The following is a 21,320-nucleotide window of genomic DNA, read 5'->3' as shown; positions in this document are numbered from 1 at the left end:
CACAGACCTGGGAGTATCAGTGAGGAATCTGCAGCTAGACAGTCTCTCTACCAGAAAGTGCATTACTGAAGGTAAGTAACTTGTTCTTCTGACAGACTTTTAGCCACAGATTCTTCACCTTCTGAACAGACACGATCCAGTGCAAGATGGTACACTGCTGCACAGCCTCGCCTTTTTTCACTCCGGTGAACATCACTAAGAGCTGATCGTCCACCCAGTGGTCTTTGAAACTATCAATGTAGACACTGAGCACCCTTTTCGGATCCAAGCAATGGAGTTTCTACTCCTCCTTAAGGGGGTGAGACTGAGTATATAACTCCAGCAGGGTGATGGTTTGACCGATGTGGAACAGCGTCACAACATCTGGTCAAAACAAGGCACTGATCAGACAACCGTAAGAAGGCCAAGAGGGCCGAAAGATAAGCCTTAACTGTGACCAGACGAAGATCTTGCTGGGCGAGAAGCCGAAAAAATAATATCAGACAGTTTGGCCTGGAGTTGGCCAACCTAGCTTGTGCTGCACCAAACCCCAAATTTTTGCCATCAACATGCGCATACAGTCATTGTCGAGGGATAACTGGCTGCCAAGATGACATATCCTCCTCCAGAAGAAAGTTGAAAGTGTTCAGCTGTCTGCTCAATCTCCAGGCATGAAGTTGGAGATTGTGAAGGCTTTGGTGTAGAACCTTGCCCTGGGGATGCAACAGAAGGTCCTACCAGAGGGGCAGACTGATCGGAGAAAATATCCTCAGGCCTAGGAGTTCTGGCCACAGAATTCTCTGTGCCAGTCCGAAGCCATTAGGCTGACTTGGGGCCGGTCTGTACTGATCTTCTTAGAAACGTGGGGCAGGAGTGGTATCAGTGGAAAGGCGTACAGGTGCTCCGAGTTCCACTTGAGGCGGAACGCATCTCTGAGCAAGAGATGCCTTGGAAACTCCAAAAGCAGAATTGCTGACACTGCACTTTCTCAGCAGTGGCAAATACATGTAAGCCAAGGTTCTCCTCATTCACAGAAGAGACCTTACACCACCTCAGAGGGTAACAGGCACTCATGATCAGCTAGGCCCAAAGGCAAAGTTCATCCGCCCTGCTGTTCAGCGAGCCCACTAGCTGGTTCTCCACCATGAAGATACTGTGGTGGTCCAGCCATTTACAGAGGCACATGGACTTCTGGCATTGGGTACATTACTCCACCTCGTCCTGTTTCTTACAGCACCACATAGCAGTGGTGCTGTCTGTGAGTACCTGTACCAGCCAGTTTCCCCTTCATGGACAACAGGAAGGCTTTCACCACCAAGCGGATGGCCCTCAGCATCAGAAGACATATGGAGCCGGGATTCCACCACAGAAGAGAGGCCTATGATCTCCACTTCTCCCAGGTGGCCACCCCAGCTTAGAAGTGACACATTTGTCACTTCTGTGAGGTCTGGCTGGGGAAGGAAGAGAGGTCTGCTGCTGGCACAATTGCGGTCCAGCAGCCACCAATACAGATCTTTCGCAGTCTCCTCTGAAACCTGAATGTGGATGGAGAGGTCCCTTTGATCATGGGTCCACTGGGACTTTAGATCTCACTGCAGAACCGACATATGCCATCTGGCGTGCTTGACCAGCAGGATGTAATCAGTTCCGGCAGCCTCAGACTCAACCTTACTGAAATCCAGGACAAAGGCTGAAAGACCATCTGAATGACCTGGACTCTCTTTCCCAAGGTAAGCCACAAAACAAAAATGTGTGCAGATTGGATACAATGAGGGGAGCGTCTAAGGTATGACTTCAGCACCTTGACAAAGAATCCCCAAAGATGACAGAGGATCTCTATAGTGTGGAGGTGGTTGCTGTATGCCGGGGCCGAACCCGCCTTTACCAGCAAGTCATCAAGGTAAGGGAAGACTGCCACCCTTGGCCGAGGGGGACGGTAGGCACTACAGCCTCTCCTGCAAAACTGATGGGTTCTGTGTTGGGGGGGGATATAGGCTGGAAGTAAGTAATGCCTCGTGAAAAGCCACAAAAGGAATGCTGAAATTGTTGCTGGTGAAGCCAAGTAGAAAGGTTCTAAAGGCGATCGGTAGCCCTACTCTTCATAAAACATTTAAAGGACAGATTCAGCCTTGTCACCGAATAAGCAAGTACCATCAAACGCCATGTCCACGAATGGGAACTCTGATGCCAATAGTCTGAAACAGTCAGTGGTGTGAAAGGAACGGATGTCAGCACATGAGGGTTGCATCTAGTTAGATCCGCACATCACTTTCAGAGTGGAACAGCATCACTGCGGAGCTGCACATCACCAATGTCTGGCACACAGAGGTACTATGGAAAAGTTTCCAGATCCAGTCTGATGCCTAGGGAATATTCAAAAGATGAGTAATCTTCAGCTAAAAATCTCAGAACATGATTTTGATCATTCACCCTCATATGGCATTATCCAGAAATGTGGTACTACTAATAGTGGTACTCATAGTTTAAGCTATACCTATCATTAAAGCCCTAATGTAGAATGTCTGGCCAGAGCAGAGTGTCAATACCATGACAATGTGACTTTATTGGCCATCACAGAACTCTACAGTAGGATAAAGTTATATTAGGATAGAACACCAAATGAGGGCAGAATGGCCTAATTAAATAGAACAAAAGCTTGTCACGAGACCGCTCCTGAATCTTCACAGCTTCTCTCTCCAAATGTGATAGCTCCTGCTGTCTCTTCTTTGACAGGTATTGTGACATCTTGTATTCACAACTTTGGAGTAAATTAACAGAGTAAATGCAGAAGCTGTCAAGCAAGGGAGAAAGGAGCCTCCACACCCCCTACGATGACCCTTGCTCTGGCAAACTGCTTTGATTCCTTAGGTAAAGTAGAGGTAGACACAGGACCTGCAGACACATCCCACACCCTCCATCTGCTGTTATGGCTGATTCTCTATATGGATAACAGTGACAGACTGAGACACAGGATGAGGACTCCTGCTATCTTTCCCTGAGCAACAGTCTCTGCCTCTCTCACGCCATATAACTTGAGGTGAGACACAGGAGAGTGAGAAAGTCTAAGGAAAAGGCCACTGCAATGTTGATGGCAGCAGAACTAGATTTGTGTTTATGCCCACTGACATTCCATTAGTACATTCCAATGCTCTAATGATATTCAGATTGGGTGGTTCTATTAGTCAAAACCTCTCTTCTAACTCCCTATGCAGTTTAAGTTTTCTTTAGTTTCTCAATCAAACAAGCCGTTGTGTTCCTGTTAAGGCACCTTTTGGTCCCCACTTCCCCATGCTGCCTCTAATTGGTCAGTAAGCTGAGACCCGCAAACCAGTTACAGAAGCATATCAAACAAGGGTTGGGCCATCTATATTTGAATACAACTGAAATTTTAAAAGTCCTTTACTTGACATATAAAGCCACCAGCCAGCTGACTGTCCTCGTATTTCTATAATAAATATGAATGGATTACACACTAAAACTCAAAGGATCCATTGCATGCTGGATACTGTCAGCAAAAAGGCACAAGTCACAGGGCATCACCACTTAGGAATATGTTTACAATTTAGAAACTACATTAACTTTTCCTACACTGACCCTATATAAAGAGTTTCCATCGACCTGGGAAAAAACTGGTGAAGGGAAACCATGTCTGACTTGGGAACAGACGAATATGTGGAATGACAGTCCTGTGTGGTTATCCATTATTGCTATGTGGTACAAGGCAATAAAGCAAGAAATGCTTTGAGCAGTAAAATGGGAGCGCCCAACCTTTTTTGGCCCCTGAATTGGTAGTGCATTAGATTGTGAGCTAATTAAGCAATCAGGCTACTGTAAGGCAAAATTCATGCAACCCTGCGATTGGCCTGTCAATGAAGAAATCAATTATTGCATGACTTAACAGGTAATGAGCATTTCATCTGAGGCCAAGAGGATATTTAGAAACAGGAATGATCCTTTAAATTCTGATCTGTTAAGGCTTTTTGATCCTTCGATCTGAACTCTTTCTTTAATGTTTATCTATAGATACTTTATTAGGTGGAGCATAGAAGCGCACAAGCGCTGCTTTTCTCAACATGTTGTAATCTATTCTGTGCGTTTTAACCATGGCCATCTCACGCCCATCATTTTTATTCGTTCCTGGGTCTGTCTTTCAAAAATCCCTTGATGTTGTTGGTAAATGCTATGTTTGTCCCACCTTGAGGCTAGTTTGTTACTGCCATGGAGACTCATCCTGTTACACAAATTATTGCATGATCGGCGATATGCCTTACTGTGGCGCATTATTTTTTACGTTTGCCTCACCGCTCCGAACTGCATGGCCGTAAGTTGTTTCTTCCTCTTCCTTGTTTTTAGGAATCTTGCGGTTTCTTTGCAATGTCTGCAGGGTCTTTTGTATTTATTTATTGTTTTGCAGTTTTATGTAGTACTAACTCAACACAAAGGTATTGGAGCGCCTTATTTATTTTTCTGCAATTTTATATAGCGCAAACTCGATACAAAGATATCACAGCGCTTTGCATGAGCAGCGGTTACATTACACAAGAGCACATTCATTTTTGGTAGCAAGGGGAGATTAAGTGATTTGCCAAGAATTACAGGATGCTGAGCCGGCGCCGAGACGTGGACGGTGTTCCCCAGCTCCCAGGCCCTTACACCACATCCTCTACCCTAGGGTTGTCTGGTGCGTGTTGGGGTAGCCTGGGAATATTTTTTTTATATTTTTTTTTTAATATAGCGCTTGGAAATACAGTTTCTGCCATTTTATAGCACTGCAAAGCAAGTACCATTCTAAACAAAATCGCTATCATTCTTTTGCATTGAACTTGCAGAGATGCATAGGTGAAAAAGCTATGTCAGGATTGTAATCTGACATTCTTGTTCTGTCAAGACCTCTGCAGTGGGTGCATTAACCACCTGAGACTTAAGACCTTAGCACTAGGTGACAGCACAAGCTCTTGATAACCTCTGGAGGATCACCAACGAAGCACATAGGTTAGGTCCAGGCAAGAAGATTGTTAAAGGTGTTGTCTCCAAAATGGTGGAAAAGGAATCGCGACTCTAGACCCAAGCACTTCATGGCCTCAAAGCTTTATAGCAAAAAATATCTAGGCTTTGGATGTCAATTGGGCCTTTTCAAATATAGTTCAGTTGGTAGACGCAGCCATTTTCTAACCCTGCAGCGCAAAGAAGCTAACACAAGGGTGAACAGTGAGAGGAGCAGCGTATCACAGGGCACAAAAGTGGAGCAAACTCCATAACTTCCTCTTCTCAGAATTCACTGGTGTCATAGCAGTGACAGGCCCCTCACAACTACTGCGTCCTTGCAGATGCCACTTCTGGAAGCTCTGTCTAAAACAAAGCTTGAACAACACTGCTTCCTGTTTGAAGAGGCCCCACCTCGAATACCCACCACAGTCACTGTCACAGGGGCAGAGCGCTTCCCCATAACCCTCTGGACCCCTGTGTATAATGATCCACGCATCATCTGTCACAGTCTAGTAATGTTTAACCTGCTCTCCTCTTTTCCAAAACCAGGCTTCATGTAGCCACTTCACTTAGTTCCCATGCATCATTTGATGTAAATTCTATGCATTATCTCTGATTGCCGTGGCTACCAAGTACATGGTATATCAATGTCAAGAAAATATCGTTCTGACCCTATCAAGTAGCCCTTTCCTCACTCCTGATTCTACTGGTGTTCCTCTCAGTGCTTCGCCGTGCCTCCCTGTGTCTATAGGAATATATGTGTGTGTTTGTTTATATGCATACACACCCCAAGGTCTACATCTCAAAGTCAATCCTGGACAGTAACAGTAAAGACTCCATGGGCAGGAGATGTTTTAAACAGGAGAACTGTTGTTTAACAAACTGTGGCCACCAGGACCAGCCACTGCTTCTACTTATGTAACCCAAATGCGTTGTCATGACTGAAGTCTTTTTTTGTATAAGACAAGAAAGAAAGACTACAAATAGATGGTCTGACGAGACCAAATTTGTCGCTGGCACAACATTTGTAGGTTAGTATAATATGGCTCGCACAGGGCCACAGTGGAAATACCCTAGACAGACAAGTTACCGAAGGTAAGTAACTTGTTGTTCTGATGGATACAACTACCTGTGGATTCCTTACCTAATGAATAGAGTCCCAAAGCAGTACCACACTCGGAGGTGGGTGCCTGACTAGTCACATCAAGAAATCCTGCAACACAGAACGAGCAAAATGGCCATACCTTCTGATCTCCATATCCAAGCAGTAGTGCTTCGCAAAAGTATGAAGGGAAGTCCAAGTTGCCGCTTTACAAATATCTACCACGGGGACACCCTAGCTAGTGGCAGCCTTAGCCCTGGTAGAATGAGCTCTAATACCCTCCGGAGCAATCTTCTTTGCTAACGAATAACAGATCTTAATGCAAAGAATGACCCACCTGGATATGGTTCTTTTATGGACAGCTCAGCCTTTCATCTTTCCCACATATCCAACGAAGAGTTGGTCAACCAAACCGAAAGTCCTTTGTTCTCTCAATATAGAAACTGAGAGCCCTTCTGGGGTTCAAGCGATGGAGTCTTTCTTCCTCTTTTGAAGGATGAGAAGGAGGGTAGAAAGATGAAAGGGTAACAGACTTCCCGCATATGGAAAGGAGTGACAACTTTAGGAACGAAAGCTGCCCTGGTTTTCAGCACCACTTTGTCAGCAAAAAATTATGTAAAGGGAGGTTTGACACTAAGGGCCTGAAGCTCACTCACACATCTAGCAGACGTAATAGCTATAAGGAAAACTGTCTTAAAAACCAACAATCTTAAAGAACAAGAATGCACAGGTTGAAACGGTGAACCCATTAAAAAAAGTTAAAACCAGATTTAAATCCTACTGAGGCATAAGAAATGGAGTGGGAGGAAATGTATTTGTTAAACCTTTCAAGAACCTAACAACAATAGGTGATTTGAACAAGGTAGGTTGATCCGGAAGGCAAAGAAAGGGTGACAGTGCTGACAAATAGCCTTTAACCAGTCGCAACTGCACAACCCTTCTGTGCTAATGTTAAAGCAAACAACAGAACATCAGACAGATGGGCTCTCAAGGGATCCATTTGTTTCTCTCCACACCAAGCCACAATTTCTGCCCACCTGCCGGCATAAACAGTCTTAGTGGAGTGTCGTCTGGCCGATAAAATAACATTCACTACCTCTGGTGGGAGAGAGACAGCACTCAGATTGCCCCCTTCAATCTCCAGGCATGTAGGTGCAGGCTCTGGAGGTGGGGGTGTAGAACCTGCGACTGCGAGAGGAGGTCTGCCCTGAGAGGGAGATGGGGAGGAGGGCACAGTGAGAGTTGGAGAAGGTCTGTGTACCACACGCTTCTCGGCCAATCTGGAGCTATTACAATGACTTGAGCCCGATCTTGGCGAATCTTTCTCAGAACCCGAGGAATCAAGGATATAGGGGGAAATGCGGAAAGCAACTGGTCGCACCAAGACATCTGAAATGCGTCCCCCAAAGCTCCTTGTACCGGATCCTGGAGGCTGCAGAATGACGGGCAATGCAAGTTCTCCCGAGTGGCAAGTAGGTCTATCTGCGGAAAACCCCACATCCGAAAGATGTGAAGGACCAGATCCGGATGGAGACGTCGCTCGTGATTAGCCGAGAAATGCAGACTGAGACTGTCCGCACGTACGTTGAGAACTGCGGCCAGATGATTTGCTACCAAGCCTCCCTGCAGAGAAGGTACCACCCCACTCCTCCCTGCTTGTTGATGTACCACATTGCATTAGGATTGTCCATCAAGACTTGAACTGACTGACAGCGAAGGGACGGGAGGAAGGCCTTGAGAGCCCGATGTTTCACCCGCAACTCTAACAGATTGATATGAAAAGTCTGTTCCACTGGAGACCAAAGACCATTGATCTCCAGGTCCCCCAGATGAGGTCCTCCACCCTAGAGTGGAAGCATCCGTTATGACCTTGGCCACCGGAGGCAGTAGTGAAAATGGCCTTCCTTGGGAAAGTTTACCGTCCACAGTCCACCATCGTAGATCCGCTGCAGTGTCTCTGGAGATCGATATCGAGTCCTGGAGATCCCCTTTGTGTTGAAATCACAGCCTGCGGAGGCACCACTAAGAGCCCTCATGTGCCAGCGTGCAACAGAATGCAAGAAGCAAACAGACCGAGCAGGCACAGGACCTTGAGGACTGGAACAACCACTACATTTGGAAACATTGGAATCAACACCTGAATGTCCTGGATCCGCTGGGCAGAGAATAGGCCTGATTCAATGTTGTAACCAGTACTGCCCCTATGAACAGGAGGTGCTGAGGTGAGACTTGGGCACGTTTATCGAAAGGCCCAGACTGAACAACTACTAAGTTGTCATTTGCAAGTGATGCCGCACACGCTCTGGAGACTTTGCTTTGATCAACCAATCGTCCACGTAAGGGAATACTGAAATTCCCTTCCTCCTGAGACTTGCTGCAACCACCGCCATAACCTTCGTGAAGACTTGAGGTGCTGAAGTAAGCCCAAACGGAAGGACTGCAAACTGGTAGTGTTGCGACCCCACCACAAACCGGAGATACTTCCTGTGCGGCTTGAGAATAGGGATATGAAAGTAAGCAACTTGCAAGTCAACAGACACCATCCAATCCTCTTTGTTCAACGCCAGAAGCACATGCGCTAGAGTCAGAATCTTGAATTTCTCCTGCTTGAGGAACCAATTCAAAATCCTCAGATCCAGGATAAGTCTCAATCGACCATCCTTCTTGGGAGATCAGGAAATATCTTGAATAACAACCCTGACCCCTTTCCTGCTCTGGAACCAACTCCACTGCACCTTTTGATAACAGGATTTGAACCTCCTGCTGCAACAACAGGAGATGGTCTTCTGAACAAAACGAAGGACGGGGAGGGATGGGAGGGGGAAACTCCTGAAAAGGAAGGGCATATCCTTTCCTCACAATATTTAGAACCCAGGAGTCTGATGTGGCTAACTCCCACTCGCAGAGAAAAAGACGTAACCTTCTCCCGAAGTGTGACTCAAAATGGGTAGAAAACTAGGGCTGCTTCCCTTGTTGTTGTCCCCCCAGAGGAAGAGGATGATGCAGGGTGCTGCTGGGTGGCCCCTCTTGCCCGAACCCTCTCCAACCCTCTAAGGGATCTATATGGGAGGCTGGCAGGCTGTTGGACTATGGACTGGGGTCTCCCATGATAAACGGTTCCACGCCCAAACCCCCTAAACCTCCAAAAGGACCTGAAAGGGGTAGTAGTGGAAGGCTGCAGACCCAAAGACTTTGCAGTGGCCCTACTGTCCTTGAATCGTAGTAAGGCAGAGTCAGCTTTGGCTCCAAACAGCTTTTCTCAGTCGAAAGGCAGGTCCAATAGAGTGGTCTGGACATCCGTAGAAAAGCCAGAAGACCTCAATCACGCATGCCTCCTAGTAGCGATTGAGGTACCCATTGCCCTGGCCACTGAGTTTTTAGAATCAAGACCAGACTGGATAATCTGCTTAGCCGCAGCTTGAGCAAGTGACAGGAGCTCACCAAACTGCCCCTGCATATCCTGCGGTAAGTCAGGAACTACAGCTTGAGCCGCGTCCATCAGGGCGTGTACTAACACACAAGTATCATTTGCCGCTTTCAGGGCCATACTGCAGGATGAAAAAGTCTTCTTGGCTGACTGCTCCATCCTCTTGGACTCTCTGTCTCAAGGAATGCCAGGGAAGGAGTCAGATGCTTTGATAAAAATCCCAGATCTCCTGGAGCCACCCTATACCGTCTTGCAACAGATCTGTTCACAGCTGGTGATGACACAGGCTTCCTCCAAATCTCCAATATAGGCTCTGAAAGAGCATCATTAAAGGGAAGCAAGGGTTCTGCTGAAGCCGAAGAAGGATACAGGACCTCAGTCAAAATATTAGTTTTAACCTCAGCAGCCGGCAACGGAAGGTCCAGGAAATTTGCTGCCTTCCTAACCACAGAATGGAAAGAGGCCGCTTCCTCTGTAAACTCTCCTGGAGATGAAAGATCCCACTTCGGGGAAGTGTCAAGCACCCTGGCTGAGTCTAGGCCCTGATAATTCCCCCAAGGACTCAGCAACCGCTCCTTCTTCTAGCAGCTGTCTTTGGTACTCTTGTTCTTCTAGGAGCTTCAGTGCTCTTCTGCACGACCTCAACCTGGCCTCCAATCGCAGCGTCGAAATAGAGTTAGCTGACGTCAATTACACCAGCTTCAGGACTGATAGATGCAGACCAGGAGGAGGAGACACACTACGATCCAAACCGGATCCATCCGGCACCAGAGCTGATCCCATCGGCGCCGTGGACACCTGAGGCTCAGTCATCGGCATCAACTGTGTATGAGGCGACATCACTGGCGCTGCAGGCCTATAAGGCAATGTCATCAGCACCGTAGGCCTATGAGGTGAAGTTATTGGCGCCGAACCGGCATCCTCAGCCGGATAAAAAGGCATGAATAGCGCCAACTTACAAGGGGCCGGGGAGCTCAATGAAAATGCCAAAGGACCCGTGGGACCAGCCGGTGCACCAGCAGGGGCCATAGCACTGAACATGTTGAACATGGCATTCAAAAATGTCACTGGATCCGCTCCCAGAGCAGGGAAGGCAGGATACCGCTGATCGTCCTGCGGCCCTTGTGCCGGCTGGGCATCAGAATACTGCACCCCAGGAGAAAAGCGAGGATTCTCTTGGGGTGCAACCACCTCAAAGACCGATGGCGCCGGAGAAGCCTGAGGACTTTGAGGCTGTGGAGTCACCGTAGGACTCACCTCCCACGTCATACAGTGCCGTCTAGATGGAGACCTGGATCGTGAACGACCTCTAGCCGAACGACTCCGAGAGTCGTGTCGGCGACGCTTCTTATGCTTCTTCGAAGAAGTATGTGAATACGATCTGCGATGACTTCTGTGCCCTTTCTTTGGCTTGGCTTATCTCTTCTTCAGCGCTTTCAGTTTCATGCTTTGGCAGGACATACACTCCTCCACATCATGCTCCGAACTTAGGCACCAAAGGCAGTCATTATGAGGGTCCGTAACCGACATGCGACCCCCGCACTCCCGACAAGGTTTAAACCCAGACTTTCTACGAGGAGACATTGTAACCAGAGACAAAAAGGACACCTTCGAAACAGTAACTAGAGCTAGGAGAAAAACGTTAAAGTCGAAAGCACAGAAAAAAGGGAACTGACGTCAGCATGCCGGCGAGGACCTCTTATTGCCACAGTGACATCAGACGGAGTCGCGTGCGGATACGTGCAATTGTGACTTCCTCGTCGACGTGGAGAGATGGGAAGAAGATTTTCCGTTGAACTCTGGTGCATTGGAAGAATTCATAAGGTGAGGAATCCACAGGTAGTTGTATTCATCAGAAAACTGAAATAATGTACATCAGGTGTTTAAAAAAAAAAAATAAAAAAACTAATTGCATCACATATTTTGTTCACATTTCAAATGGTTGAAATTTGAGGTCCATGTAAATTATTTTTACGTAATTTAACTTATGTGGGTATCAAGAAACTAACATGGTTCTGGACCTACCTTGACTTCATAAGAAAAACACACATTTGAATCATTTTCATAGCCTGACAAAATGCCAATGGACCAGCCCTGTAGGAGCCTCACTGGGCACCACTGTTCTAGGTGAAAAAACACTTCATCATCCAAACCCAGGCTTCCTGCTGTACTCTGACTGGTCCGATGGCAAGGCCAAGACTTCAGATTTTGAGTAGCCACCCCAACAGAGATAATTCTCACTTCAAAACCATCAGCCAGTCCACAAATGTATGCACTGAGAAGGCACTGCCATGGGCCACGAGATTCAGGTACTACAAAGTCCAGTCCTGAGCCAAGGACTGTCATGAGACTATTATCCCAAGGCAGTGCTTTCAATGAATACAGAGTTCCAGCGCTTCTGCATTGCCATTTTAAACCTTGACCCACGGTCAAAGATGTCACACCTCTGGAACCTATCCTGTCAGTCCATCTACCACTGAAGCTCTGTTCCACCAATCTGCACACATTTGAAGCCTCCTGTTTAGATACACTGCCTCTTCTGTTATTCTCTTTGCATACATTCAAGGTTTTAAAAGTTAGGCTTGTATCGCAAATGTAGAGGAGTAGCTCCTTTAAAAGCTTAACACAGAAATATATGGCTACCCCTTTCTTCTTTGCGTCTAACAGTTTTGACCCCCTCATTCTGCAGATTAAATGCCACAAAGGCGCCTCTTTGTGGCTTGTTTGACGCTATAAACGTTTAGGTAAACAGACTAGAAACGGTTGGATCTCTAGGGTATCACAGCCAGTCTGTAGGAATGACGCAAAAAATAAATCCCAAGATGGTGTCCTTGTTGTGTCCTCTCTCCTGCAGCGACAGGGTTGCTGTGGCAAATGGCATACATCCATGACACTCCAAACCAAAACACATAGGTAAAAGACATTGTAATTTACAACGCCAATAATGCTAACTCTCACAAATGCGAGACCAATTGCATTACAAATGCTTGTTTTTTTTTTTATATAGGTGCCAAAATTCCTCTTTATAATTTCTACTTAACAGTCACAGGTGTCAAGAAGAATGGAGATGAGCGAGCGCAATGAGGAATCTATTGTTAAGCAGAGTATCCACCAGAAAGTGCAATACCTTGTTCTTCTGATGAATACTTTTAACTACAAATTCCTCACCATTTAAATAGATACCAAAGCAGTACCTCCCAAAAGGTGGAGGGTCTTAGGAACTGATACTCACCAAGAACAGCAGGACATAGCAAGCAAAAAGATCCTCTCTGCCCAGTTTGAGACAGCAGTGCCTAGTGAATATAGGCACAAACATCTACGCTGCAGCATGGCACATTTTTAGGACAGGATCATGCCTTGCCAATGCAATCAAAGCTGCCTTAGTACTGGTGGAATGAGCCCTTAGGTCCTCAAGGACTCCTAAGCCAGGTAATAGTAGGTCTTTTACACAGGAGAATCCACTTAGATAGTGTTTCTGTACTGCCTTACTCTTTTTTAGCGCTAGTAACCCCCACAAACAGCTGTTCATCAACTTGGTCCTCTTATGGGCTTGATGTAGAAGTAGAGCGCTTTCTTTGGGTCCACCTGGTGAAGCTTCTCCTCTTTAGAATGGAGGGAAATGAGTATGAAGGGTGACCGATTGACCCACGTGCAATGGTGCTACAACCCTTGGCAGAAAGAAAGGCCAAATTCTAACCACCAATTTGACAGGAAAGAAAGTTGTGCTCCGAATTTGCACTGACAGAGCCTGCAGCACTTTGACACAATGCACAGCAGCAACTGTGATAAGGGAAACAGTACTCATGGTGTGGTGCCACAGAAAACAACTATGCAAAAGTTCAAACAGTGTGCACATCAGGAATGTAAAGATCAAGTTCCGTTGAGGAATAGTGAAATACAGGTGGAAACGAGCATCAGTCCTTAAGGAATCTCATCACAGCTGATGACTTTAACAAAAGGGTTGATCAGGTAAATACGAGAAGGCAGAGACAGCCAACGTATAATCAACAATTGTGCCTCCTGCAAAGGTCTTCTGGGCCAAAAATAAAATACACAGGAAAAAGTTAACATGGCCTGCAAAGGATCAAGCTTACAGTCCCTACACCAGGCCACAAATTTCACCCAATTCCCCAATTGTGTAGATTTAAATAAAGGACGTTGAGCTGATTAAATCATAACCATAACTTAAGCAGGTACGTCAAAGCTGCTCTGTAGGCACCACTCAGTCTACAGGCATCACAGTGTAGGTGGTGGAGAATTGGCTTAAGAATCCCACCCTGGTGCTGTGACAGGAGGTCCATCCATAGAAGAAGACAAATCGAAGGGCAAATGCAACAGGTCAGGGTATCACATTCCACTGGCCCAATCAATACAATAAGGGGAAAGAAAGTGGTCTCCCACTTCACTGTCCTCATCATGTGGAAAGCGTGAAGTTGCTGGACTGCATATAAATTAAATCCAAACTCTGTATCCTCTAGTATTGGTGTTGAGGAACAGGACAGTGATTGCTCTTTGGTTATTTCATAGTGAGACATGAGCCTACTGTCAGCTCTCGGTAAGAAATTAGCATTGTGATGGGGTCTGGAACAAGAGCCAACGGAGTTGATATTGTTTTGATCACGACATGAGTGGTTTCCAGGGCCAATGTGGAAGCATGGGCTTGTACCGGCAAGTAGCTGAGTTAAAGTTCAATGGGGCCAGTTGGAATGCTTCAGAGGGAGCCAGCATCCCCTTGAAAATGTGCAGCAAGGCCTATTTCGAAGCCTCCATCACATCAATGATGGCCTATGAAACTCTGGATATGCTAGAACCAGCCTCAGATTGAATCTGAAGTTGAATGACTTCTATTAAGCTGGATCCTTGGATTGTCAAATGTGCAGTTTTTCCCTGCACAAGAGTGGCAGGAGGGAGACTTATCCCGCTTGGTTGAATTTCAATGTACTTGATGAATTGGAGCGAGAACGGAACATGACACGGAAGCAGCCCTTTGACTTAGAGTAGATGAGAATACTGTGGACAGGGAGCGCTATTACGGATTGGAATACGTCCAACAGACAAAGCTGGGAGTGACACTGGGTCCATACTGAAGGAAGCAGAAAGAAACTGGGGTCAGTGTACAGGGGTGGCGTCTTTATGCAGCTCCACATTGTCACATTAGGGGAAGTACAAGTCTGTTGTGGAGTCTGACAGAGGACTACATATCTGTGTGTAGGAGCAATTTCTGTTAAAAAGTCAGATCCAGTCTGGTACCTGGTGCTAATCAAAATGTAAGGAATCTGTAATAGAAGTTTCTATCAGAAGCACTATTTCTTTAACCCAGACAGAGCACACTACTCAAGCTAAGTGAAGTTGTATTATTAGCTACCAAACAAGTCAAAAAGCAATGTCGCACAATCACATGGAAAACATTGGAAAAATACAATGAGAGAAATGAGGAAGAAAAAATGAAACATGACCTATTGACAATTAACAGACCAATTAAACTGAAAAGCTTCACTGGAAATGTTTGACTATCTTGAAGTACTGTTTATTGGTGAAAAGGTCAATGTCCTAACGTATGCTGTTCCAGATACCCACAGCAGATACCACAAGTGGAGAGTTATTCCAAGTATGCAGCTCATATCCAATAGGTCTGATCAGTATTAAAAATACAGAGGTCAATATCATTTACTACCAAAGTACTGTGTTAAATTACTGAGTTAAACAAATCTACATTGTACTTTATCTCTGGGAAACACAAAACAATGGACTGCAAAAACAGAGCACCAAAATGTCTAAACTCTAACTAAATGTGCCCCTTTAAACAGTTGAAGTAGTACACGCAAGGGTGAGGTGTAACAGTCAGAGATGGTGACTTTGAAACTGGGGAACAAGGCTTGAGTTTTGGCGTCATGCTCAACACTCTGTGATTCTGGTCAAATCACGTAATCTCCCCGTGCCTAAAAAGAACGTGTTCTTGAGCAATGTAACTGGTGCTCGTATAAATGTCTCCACGACCTTCGGTTCAAGATTCACACACTGTAAAAATGCACACAAAAAAAAACAAAAAAAACCTTAATGATGTCTGAAAACCTTCTACTAGTATCTCTAAGAACTTAATCTTAAACTACATCCCACAATTCTTTGAAAGCAAGACCACACTACATCGACCTTTGACTTATAGCTGTCAGAATGGCAGAACAATGAGTGATGGGATCTAAGAGAAAGGAAATTCTAAATGGAAGCCCTGCAAAGGGATGACTTCTAGTGTTTTGTGAGAGAAAGATATATTGTCAAATTAGATAAGACTATATAAAACACATTTGAATAAGTCAAACAGAGGGCGCACAAGTAGTACAACTAAAGAAAGACAAGACTCTTGAGAATCCATACTTTACCTAGGCATGGTGACAATACATTTTTGTCTTCTCCAGAGTTCAAGAACACATCTAGTGCTTCCTGATCAGACATGTCCATCAGATCCATTTGCTCAAGCATATCCACATTTACCTCCATGGATGACATGCTTCCTATGGGATCTTCAGATGAATAAAAACAAGGTATAACTTTTAACCATAAATAAAAAAGGCAAAGCATACATACCACATTTTAAAATATGTTACAAAGAACACCACCTCTTGGTGACTAAAGTCCTATTTTCCTCACTCTGCTACCTTACTCCTTAACATCATCACTATCTATGCAGATCCGGAAGCGGAACGATTTCACAGCAGTTCATCCATTTTCAAGTCAATTATACGCGGAAAGCATAACAAATTGCATTGTAGTCGATTGTGTAGTGATGTGAATTAAAGACAACAAGAGTACTTGAACCATTCCAAACTATGGCATGTTAGCAAATGATCTATAGTTTAACAATTGAGATTGATCCAGATTGGGCTTTTTATTTATAGAGGCGACATGGCTGGTGTTCCGTGAAGTTGTGAATATGCTATGATCTATGGTGGCATTGATTGGACTGCACCATAAATCTAGAAAAAGCAGAACTCTGTACTGATTATTGTGGCTGACACAGGTTCAGGGAAGTAGCTTGTATGTTTTAGATCCTTGATGGAGACATAGTGGGCCTGATTCTAACTTTGGAGGACGGTGTTAAACCGTCCCAAAAGTGGCGGATATACCACCTACCGTATTACGAGTTCCATAGGATATAATGGACTCGTAATACGGTAGGTGGTATATCCGCCACTTTTGGGACGGTTTAACACCGTCCTCCAAAGTTAGAATCAGGCCCAGTATGTCTTTAGAAACTGATGAGAAGTATTCCAGCGCAGCCCAGAAAATCATCTTTAGGATGTTTCAAGCATGGTATGCTCTCAGATTCCAGGAGAGGAAGGTCAACAAATGTATATTTTCCCTAAAAAATAATTTAGAAACTGGATATCTAACTGTCTTGATGATCTAGGGTGACACAAAATGCTGATTTTATAGAGTTCAGTACCAAAGAAAGGGGTTAGCTCTGTTTAATATCCTTCAGTAGCAAGCAGTCTTGGGTAGTAATTAATATACTTCTGCCACCAGGGATTGCCTGTATGTAAATAAAAGTAATCTGGTGGGTGAATTGATCCTTAACAGAATTCTTCACTTATATCTTGGATTGTAGAACAGGAAGGATAACAATTGGGTGAAAATGGTCTCTAGGCACATTGCCTAAATATGCAGGATTTAAAGACTTGGCCTACCTGAAAACTATTAACGGTGCAGTATAGAAGCAAAATCACTTATAGTTGGCAGCGATTGCTTATTTTGCTTTTTGTAAAGAAGATCATCATATTGCCATGAAAGAGAATTGAATCACTCCCATCTTGCATGTCCTGATGTAAGGTCGAAGTTAAAAGGCAGGTAACAGTATAGAAAGTAACAGCTTTATGAGATTTTCAGCTGATTAGAAATTTGGAAAAGCTGCATCATTAGGCATCTCTTTAATATGTTCACACAACAGTTGCTCATAAAGACATTATATTACTCTTGAGAAAGATAAGTCCTGTAAAATGTCTTGCTTTATCCCATCTGTTCGATTCCCTAAGGAGAAGCAGGTCATTTTTTTCCCATAGCCATCTTAACTGCGGGCTGCTCTTTTGTGATCACACAGGCATAAATGTTTTTACACCAAATCCAAGGGTCCTCATAATTTTGGACAAGAGCATATTGTACCATGATTTGGTGAACATGGATTCCGTTCTTTTCTGAGATCAAGAATCTTATTCTTGGTTTTTACTTTAGATCTCAGTGGGGAAGTGGAAAAGGTGGTGGGGAGGAATTGCAGAGGAGATTACACTGGTTGTCCAAGCAAGCAAAGACGGGGGAGGAAAAAATGCCAGTGCATGTGTAGACAGACTTACTGGAAAAACTAATGGCCTTCTCTGAAAAGAAAGCAAGAGTCATACGGTGGCCATCTCATCTTCGTAGTCCTGTTAATTTCTTCTTAGATACGAAGTATGCAATGACATGGGTGAGGAAATCTATTAACAGCTATGTGGTGATGTTCATATGTGCCTCACGACATACCTACCATGTGACAGTATAGCGTTATGGCTGCAATAAATGTCAGAGAAAAACAAGTTTCTTATCACACTGAAGTGATTTTGAAATAAAAAACGTACACAAACACATACACATGTAATAAATATTTCACACAGATGACTATTTGACAACCGTAACACATTAATGTGTGCTTGCATGCTGATGATATAAATGCGCATGTCAATGAATCTTTTTGCAGGAATGTTTCATATGTGCTTATGCCTATTTCTAGATTTTACTGGTTAATTTATGTTTGTATAATGTAAGCTGTATCTGTATAGCGCAATCGCAGCCAGAAATCAGTGAGTACTTTAGTGGGTCTAAAGGAAGGATGCAAACAAGTAATTTGAAAGGCAGGCTGTCTGGGGAGTGTTACTGAAACACGATATAGTATTCTTTAAGAAGCCGTGCCTTCAACTCTTTCCTAAACTAGCAGTTTGTAGTGATCCTGATGGATGTGGAAATACAGGAATATTGTTCAAGCTCTGGGATGTTTCTTGGTTTATGTTTCATAAGTTCCAGCTTTCTCGGAATGCTTTCTTGGCTTTTTTCTCCGTTTAAATTGGGTATGAGTGTCAATATTCCTGTTCTTAGTCATTTTGTTCAATCTTCAGTCACAGCTTTTGTACTTGAAAATAATAGGTGCATACTTTTTATGTGTCCCCGTCTCATGGATCTAGTTTGAAATAATTTGCTGAGAAGTACAAGACCTTAGGAGACGTTTAATTTTTGCAGCTTATTCTGGATTTATGCTCCATTTACAAATCATTGCATGCACTACAATATTTGTGTTGCAGGCACTGAATCCTTGGTGGATAGTTCTGCTTCTGTTGCCTATATAGAAGTCAAACTACAACATGTTTCGATATATATATATATATATATATACACACACACACATATACACAGGTGCTATTTTTGGATCTGTGCTATGACTAATTCACTTTCAATATTATAGTTTCTTGTGTATATATATATATATATATCTCTTCCAAAACTCCTTCAAGTAACAGGAGACCCAGGACACCTCCAAGGTGCAAATCAATTTATTTCAGCACACAAATCCAACGCGTTTCGGCAACAGCCTTACTCATGGATACATCATTGTTACAGTGCTCCAAGCTAAAAACCATATAATAATAAACATAAAAAACAGACAAAATCTCAAATCCCCACCAAAGGACACAAACTGTGGCGGCCATCTTAAAGTGCATCTATAAGTAAAATTTCACAGTAGTTTGTACCATAGTCCTTTAAAAATACAACTCTAATTATTGTTCAGATCCATCAGAATCTTTAAATCAACATGATGTCATACTCCACATAATAAATAGAGTAAAATTCAATTGCCAAAATACAAAAAATGCATATAGAATAATTCATTACACTCTAAAGGTTTGTTAAATATAGATATTTTCAAAATTTTAAATTCAATATATCACTTATAAATCTTGAATATTACTACCTATGCTTGAATTACTCACATTTAATCCTATACGATCCAGATAGACCTGTACACTTACACAAAACTTTTGAAAGATCGCATGTTGATATAGTAACAATTACGACCTCTCTTCCACAGTGGAACCTATCAACCCAAGTGGGTAAACGTACAAATTCTTCTACTGTAAAAGCCTCATAGAGCCCAACACCTATTCCCTTAAAATAAAAATCAATAAAAATCAAAAGAATCACCCCTACTCCACGTGTTCTATTAAACGGCCACCTACTAGACAAAATATCGATTACCCTAGATGGATGCTCAGCTCCTCACTCGAGTTCAGCCCTACAGGTTCCAACGTTTCGAAGTCTATTATATATTTAGACTCTAAGACACGCAACAACCTCTCTCTATCGCCTCCCCTTCTGCTCGTCCTTACTTGGTCAATAACTACAAACTTCAGCAGATTCTCATTGCCAAAATGATGGCTAAAGAAGTGTCTAGCTACTGGGTAGTTTTTATCCTGATTCTTAATGGCTCGTCTATGTTCCAAAATTCTTTTCTTCGCATTGTGTATTGTACTGCCCACGTACAACTTTTCACATGGGCATATCAGACAATATACGCAATACGACGTGTTGCAATTGTAATTACCTCTAATTACAAAGCTGTCTAACCTTCCTGGAACATTTAATGTCTTGCAGCTATTGCTGGTCTTGCAGGCTTTACATTTCATACAACAGAAGAAACCTTCCATTTTCGTATTCTGCATCCGTCCTTTTGCTGTTACCTCATTACGACACAGATTATCCTTGAGAGATCTGTTTCTCCTAAAAGTTATTTGGGGATTATCGCTGATCCAGTTTGCCAAAACAGGGTCAGTCTGCAAGATATGCCAGCTCTTCCTAAGTAATGAGCGTATTTTATACGACTGATTACTATAAGTTGTAATGAATCTAATGGACTCACTTTCCTTCTCTTGCCTCTTATTGGTTCCATACAAGACATCATCTCTATTCAATGTCGCCACTTTACGTTTGGCTTGATCGATCACTTTAGCCCCATAGCCTCTATTTCTAAACCTCTCACACATCACTTTGCACTCTTGGTGAAAATCAAGTGCAAAGTTTTTTGTCTGTTTTTTATGTTTATTATTATATGGTTTTTAGCTTGGAGCACTGTAACAATGATGTATCCATGAGTAAGGCTGTTGCTGAAACGCGTTGGATTTGTGTGCTGAAATAAATTGATTTGTACCTTGGAGGTGTCCTGGGTCTCCTGTTACTTGAAGGAGTGTTGGAAGAGTTATTAGGGCCTCTCGGAGCCCATCCAGGACCGCTGTGTGGAGTTCCTGCATTCCGAGACTTTTCTATGTGAATTATATATATATATATATATATATATATATATATATATATATATATATATATATATATATATAAATTTGTTTATTGGATTATAGTTTTTCCGTAAATGGATACACATACCAGTGGTGTGTCAGCCTCTTTCAATGTGTTTTCCCAAATCATGTTTCTCAAGGCTTATATTGTGTGTTTTTGGCTTACGTAAAGTTTTTTTTTTTTAAGGGAACCCTATACTTGGAATTTCTGCATAATTTCACCAGCATTTATAAGCTATGCTATGGTATCAGTCTTTTTTTCTTCTCGATTATACAAAAGCCTACATACACTCAAAAACATTTTGCTTTCTGACCCCATGGTACAGCCATAGGCTTCGGTAAGTAAAAACTGTTGTGTGGTGGTGTAGTGGAGGGTAAGCCCCCAGACATGAGAGGACTCTCAATATAAAGAAAACCCTAGTGATGTTTAGGACTCTGTCTTAACCCCTTGGGTGCTGATGAC

General features: G+C 43.6%; 1 protein-coding gene across 2 annotated transcripts in view; it reads right to left on the bottom strand.

Annotated features, from left to right (window-relative positions):
• DTNBP1 (dystrobrevin binding protein 1) overlaps positions 1 to 21,320 on the bottom strand; it is a 458,894-nt gene that overhangs the window by 911 nt on the left and 436,663 nt on the right. For both annotated transcript variants that reach the window (XM_069218782.1, XM_069218781.1), the window contains exon 9: positions 15,872 to 16,012. In XM_069218782.1, coding sequence (XP_069074883.1) covers positions 15,872 to 16,012 — 141 coding nt within the window. The remainder of the gene's footprint in view (positions 1 to 15,871; positions 16,013 to 21,320) is intronic.

This window comes from Pleurodeles waltl, chromosome 2_1 (genome assembly GCF_031143425.1).
Source record: "Pleurodeles waltl isolate 20211129_DDA chromosome 2_1, aPleWal1.hap1.20221129, whole genome shotgun sequence".
NCBI classification, from domain to species: domain Eukaryota; kingdom Metazoa; phylum Chordata; class Amphibia; order Caudata; family Salamandridae; genus Pleurodeles; species Pleurodeles waltl.
This window is presented reverse-complemented; position numbering and strand designations above follow the sequence as displayed.